At 29.9% G+C, this 6,397-nt stretch overlaps 1 protein-coding gene across 1 annotated transcript in view; it reads left to right on the top strand.

Moving 5' to 3' along the window:
- The window catches only part of LOC107451365 (sialin), a 27,300-nt gene that overhangs the window by 9,520 nt on the left and 11,383 nt on the right, over positions 1-6,397 (top strand). Inside the window, exon 4 of the mRNA XM_071184633.1 lies at positions 4,310-4,500. Within this exon, the coding sequence (XP_071040734.1) occupies positions 4,310-4,500 (191 nt within the window). The remainder of the gene's footprint in view (positions 1-4,309; positions 4,501-6,397) is intronic.

Here is a 6,397-nt window from a genome sequence, read left to right as displayed (position 1 = left end):
TTTATAGAAATTTTTAAAAAAAAATTTCTGTTTAATTCAACATGTACTAACTTCAAAGCATATATATATTGCTGTTATTAGGGAGGACGAATTGCGAATTTTTTTGGGGTTTTTTGCAATGCGAAATCATTTGAAACTTCATTTATAATAAAAAAATTCGTGTCAGTGTGTTAGGAAAAAACCATACACGTCAAAAAATAATTATAAATCTTTTTCTTTTTAAAAAAAGGAGAAAAAAAAGCTTGTCTAATCTCAAACATGCAATGTTCAAGATATATAACATCACTAACCTAAGGGGAGCCTAACAATTTGAGAATTTTTTATATATTTTTTGAAAAGCGGAAATCATTTAAAACTTATTTCATATTAAAAAAAATGAGCGTCAATTTGTTGGAAAACACTTATGTATTTTAAGAAATATTTGTGAATTTTTTTTTTAAAGAAGCCTATTTAATTCAAAATATGCTTAGTTAAGAGATATTCATGAACTATCGAATAAATAGCAGCAAGAGACAGCTGTATTTAATTTAATTAAAAATGAACCTCAAAACTTTCAAATTTTTCCTTTTTTCTTTTATCAAAACATTAATCACTAGAAAAAAAACTATATTATTATTATTATTATTATTATTACATTATTATTATTATTTACTGCGAGAAACATGTTAAAAGAGTGAGTTGTATTCACCAAAATAAATTTATAAGTAGTTTATTTTAAATCTCGATTCAGTTTAAAAATTTCAAACAAGGGAAAAAAATCCTAAATTTAAGGTGGTAATTTGGTTACAGTAGCAATTAATATTTTTAAATTAACAATTAATTTACAGTGGAACTGTTAATTAATTGTTAATGACTGTTTAATGACTTCAGACTATTTAATTAACTTTTTTCTCCGTGTTTTGTGAATTAAAATTAACCATAAAATTTTCTTTAATTGATTACGTTACTGTTAAAGAAATAATTATTGTTGTGAAATAATAGTAAAATAAAAATAAAACAAATAATAATAAAGTACTGTCATGAAATGAGAAATGTGTAAAAACAGAATTTTCTTATGTATTCTTCAGACGTCCTTGAAAAGAATAAACAATAATAAATAAATCTCCCATTCTAACCTACGCGTGGTCACGTGTTGAGGAAATATAAGTTTCTATTCATACAAATGATCGTATTTTGGAAAGATTTTGAAACAGAAAACAAGAATATGAATTTTTAAACTGTTATTTTTATTGCAATTCCAGCGTGTTCAAAATTCGAATTTCTCTAGCACTGGCCGAAATCTGAGTTCTGGTGTAGTGATATTCAGGAAATATCGTTATTTTTCCATGTTATAAATCTTTTCATTATCTGAAATGAAATTTATCAACATTCACTTAAATATTGTATTGGATAAATTTTCGTTATCAATTATAATCGCTATTTCATCAAATTCGATAATTATCATTTTTGAATCTGATTGTGATATTTTTGTTACCGATTATAATCGCTTTTTTTATATCAAATTTGATAATTATCATTTTTGAATTTGATCGTGATATTATCATTCTCGATAATTATGAAATAATCGATATTTATAGAAAACACATTGCTAGTCATGAAAATAATTTTAAAAATATTGTTTGAGCGATATTAAGAAGAAATATTGGTTTTCATGCTCAACTCATGATTTGTTCTAGTCTAATATTCCTCTAATCTTATTTCAAGATTTAAAATTAAACATCTGGTTAGGTTTAAATCTTATTTCTAACAGGTTAGAGATAAGATATTGAACAAAGGTTTTTTGAGAAAGGGCAAGTAATATACATGCTAAGTATTGGTGTCTGGAGCAGAAAGTTTTTCCCAAATTTACACAAATTATTATATTTAGTTTCTCTCGGAATTTAATTATTAATTATTTTTGCAAATACGTGGAATAAAATTTGTTGTGTAAATAAATTAGTGATGAATACATCTGCAATGTTAGAAAGACGAATTAGTCTGTGTGTATTTCTTATAACTCTAAAACCTAATAGTGAGTCCTGGAGTGAGGACAGCGGTTGCTCGGGGCAATTTTAGTTATGAGTCCAAAAAATCGTTTAAAAATTTCGATAAGTTCATTCGAAAGATACGTTTGAAAAGTAAATTTTTGCATAAAGCATTCCCTAGCAAAAATTATACCTTGACCCCAGTTGGGCTCAAAATTGGCTCCATATTTGGTCTTATATGAACAAGCTCCGAGGAACCAATATTGGGATATGTAGATTTTTTAATATTGGTCCTATGCAGTGTCAATATCAGCCTATATAGGGTCAATATCGGACTTATATTGGCTGAATAATGAATATAAAATATCGGATGAATCTGACAATTCTATATAAGGCCGATATTGCTTGTAAAGTGGCAATAAAATATCGAATGTGGCGGACAATTCTATATAGGGCCCATAACTAAAAAATATTGGCCCTTTGAAACCTTATTGAGCCAAGATTCGTTAATATTGATCCAATGAAGGCTCAAGTTATTTTGCTGCTAGGGTTGCTACAGATTGAACTGCAGGCACTTCGCCTTCAATTCAGTGAACGATAATAGCGATGTTTGCTAACTTACTGCTATGTTTCTATCAAAAAATGAGTTTATTGTACGGTCTTCAATGATTATTCAATTTTGACAGGCAGCAGTAGTAATACTTTATTTCCTTCGCTCTAGAGCTAAACAATGAGTAATCGGTGACGGTCTGGAGAACATCCCTGAGGATGATACGAAGACATGCCACGATAATTTCCGGGGATAGAGTGTTCATCTTCCAATGATATGAACCGGGTTCGAGTCCCAACAAGGGCTGGTTGATACGAATCCGCATCCGGCTTGCACTAACCACAGTGCTGACATGAAATATCCTCAGTGGTAGACGGATCATGGGTTAGTGCCCCTTTGCCGTCAGGCTAACCGTGGGAGATTCTCGTGATCTCCTCTCCATGTAGCGCAAATGCGGGTTAGTTCCGTCAAAAAGTCCTCCACGAAGGCAAAATTTCTCCCAATACTTGATCCAGGAGTTCCCTTGTCTTCTGGATTGGGTTCAAAATTACAAGGCTACGGAGTTGAATCTTAGTAGTCGCAAACTCAAAAATTGGGTCGGCTGTTCAACGACGGTTATAAAATAAAATAACATTGAGTTTCAGGGTGATTGTTAGTTGTGAAATGGGTGCTCCTATCCCATTATGCAGGATGCAAAACAGTTTTGACACTGTCGCGAAAATATCGCTTTCTGCTAGAAGTAAGTTTCGCAAAGCAATCATGTGGGCATTTATTTTTATTGATTGTTTTTTTTTCCCTGGTGCTTATAATTTTCAGTCCTTTTTTTCCAATGCTTTTTTTTGCAATGTTAATATGGGTTAAAACTATTACAATGATTCATGCTAAAGTTGTTTTTATCTATTTTTGCCACGTAATTAGGACCATATACCAGGGGTGGCCAACCTGCGACTCGAGAGCCGCATGCAGCTCTTTGAAGGATTATTTGTGGCTCTCTATAAATGTACCCGAGTTCCCTTTTCATTTTTGTGCTATTAAATTTAAAAAAAATTATTATCGTTCCGTATGTGTATCAAAATGTCTTTTAAATTACTGAGAACAAATATGAAAAACTAACTGCAACGTTGTTGAATTCAAGGTGAGTTTTCCCTTTCCAATATCAAACAAACATCGGGAGAATTAGAATTAATAGAGATGCAAGAGGATCAAGCTCTACAATTAAAACATAAGTCGACGTCGATTACTGAATTTTGGAAATTTATACCAGAATCGAAGTATCCTGAATTAAAAAAGGCTGCTTGTTGAATTATTTCAATATTCGGGACAACGTACTTATGTGAACATTTTATTCTTATTTAAAATTCGTGAAATCCAATCACCGATCAGTATTAACTAACCACCATCTAAAAGAATTACTGAGAAGTGCTGTCACCAATTATTCACTAAATTTTAAAGAATTGTCAAGAGAAGTAAAATAAATGTGTTTAATATTTAAATTCAATACACATATTATTCATTTACTTATATGTTTTCAATAAATATAATCTATGTTTAAAAAAATTTAATACCTTTTTTGTATAAATTTTAAATACGTATTTAATTGCGGCTCACGAAAAACTTCAAGTTTCGAAAAATGGCTCGACTATCAAGGAGCTTGGCCACCCCTGCCATATACTAAGCTTAGATATTGAATTAATCCTAAATAAAACAAAACAGTATTTAACAGAATCTGACAATAATCTCTTAATGTAAAGAAAAAGTAACTTTAATATACCAATAAATTTGCATTTATTTTCAGACTATCGCGTTCCGAAACGATATATCTTCTCAATGCTCTGCTTCACTGCCTGCTGCCTTTCAGCTTCGCATAACATGGATTTAAGTATAGCAATTGTTTCCATGATTCAATTACAAGGTAACGATACAAGTATGACTACAAAACTGCAATCGAACACACAAGATTATGAAAAAGTGCTAAACACTTCTAATGTAAGTAAACTTCAGAATCTCAGAAGCCACTCAAATAACATATTTAAGAATCTATAGAGCCTAGAATGAAGCCTAAAATTTGAATTATGCAAAATTAAAAAACTTTTTCTTGTTTATATACTATCGGATATCCTGTTAAAGACCAATGATTAAAAAAAACCCTTTTTGGAAAACTGATGGCTGAAGAAATATGCTTTTAACTTCAAAAAATAGTATACTTTCAATATTATGCTTTTAATATTATACTTATGAGAGCTTAAATAAATACTTTGGTTCCTCAATACATTGATGATCGTGTCCAACATTGAATGTTCTAGTTTCCGTTTCGGTTAGGAATGCCTCCTTATAGCACCTTCCATTAAATAGGACTTTGCAGAGTCGCAGCTGACATTGAGGAAAACGGGGCAGTGCCCCGGAGAGCCCGATTCCCAAAGTATAAAAGCTAAACAGATTTCATCAAAATAAAATTTATTTTAATTTTTGTATTTACATTTTTTTTAAATTTAATTCAAAAATTTTAAATTTTTTCTATTATTTACACTTATTGAATTAAACGAATATTAATATGATACGACAACGAATATTAACATAATATGTACGAATATTAATATAACAATAACAAACGAATACTAATGTAATACGAAATATTATAATATAACTACGTACAAATTTGATTCAAATTTTTTTTCCCATTAAACTTTTGATAATGAAGCAGAACAGAAACCTAGAGACAAACATCTAATAGTCATTAATAATAGTAATAGTAGTATATAATAATAGTAATTATTTAGAATGGTATTGTTATTATTTTACTACTATGTTCAATAACTTTTTTATCTTTTCTGTGGTGCGATTGAAAAATCAACGTAAGCGGCAAAAAATTCAAAACTGAGAATTTTATGTATTTGGCATCTTTGTATGGTAAGCTACATATTGCAAGAATTTTTTTTTCAAAAATAAATTTTGTTTTATCAGATCTTTGACATTCTATTTTAGCGTTCATAGCATTAGCAATAGAAGGAAAATAGTTGTCAAATCTCTTTACTCAAAATCAATCGAGAAGCACTTACGTTTTTTTTCAATTGCACGGCAGTATTGGGCTCTAAATATAATAAGTTCTTATTTTGTAATTATTCTTACAAAAAAATTTTTTTTGTATTAATTTCAATTGCTTCTATTTTGTTTCCCTTTTACATTTATTTCAAATTTTCTAAAAACAAGTTATTTAAGAAAATCATACGAAATAATGCTATTTTTAAATATTATCTTAGTTTAAAAGATATTTCTTTACTTATTAAAAGTATAAGATTTCTAGTGATTTAGGTGTACTTTGTGTGTTTGCCCCGGGGCTCCCGGGAGTTTAACTACCCTACTGCAGCCTTGCTGATTAAGGCTGTTTTTCAAAGATTCTATAGTCACCCGAAAGGATACTTTTAGGAAAATAATATGATATTTTCATAACTGCTGAGAGTTTGCAACAGCTACTCATAGGTCAAGTTGAAAAAGGCGCAAAAGACCAATATGGAGAAAAGCTACAAATTTGAGAAAATGAAACGCGTTCGTGGTCTAATTTTTTAATATTTACAGACTGACTTCAATGCTGCATTAACAGGGTTCATAAAAATTCGCAAAAAAAGAGAATAAGGCATTGATTTTGATAATTTTCATCTAGGTGGAAAAATGTCGCTAAATTGGTCATTTTTAAAAAAGTTTAATAGCTTTTAAATATGACCAATTTGGCGACATTTGGCGACATATGACCAATTTGGCGACCTTTGAATTTTGGCAAATATTTTAGTTATTTGTCCGCTGTAAAGCCCTAATAATTCTTTACGACAAGATAGCATTGCCCTGTTACGGTTGGGTATAAAAAAAAACGAAATGAAAAGTTATATAG

Source organism: Parasteatoda tepidariorum, chromosome 8 (genome assembly GCF_043381705.1).
Source record: "Parasteatoda tepidariorum isolate YZ-2023 chromosome 8, CAS_Ptep_4.0, whole genome shotgun sequence".
Taxonomy (NCBI): domain Eukaryota; kingdom Metazoa; phylum Arthropoda; class Arachnida; order Araneae; family Theridiidae; genus Parasteatoda; species Parasteatoda tepidariorum.
Note: the sequence above shows the minus strand (reverse complement) of the source record. Positions and strands in the feature narration are given on the sequence as shown.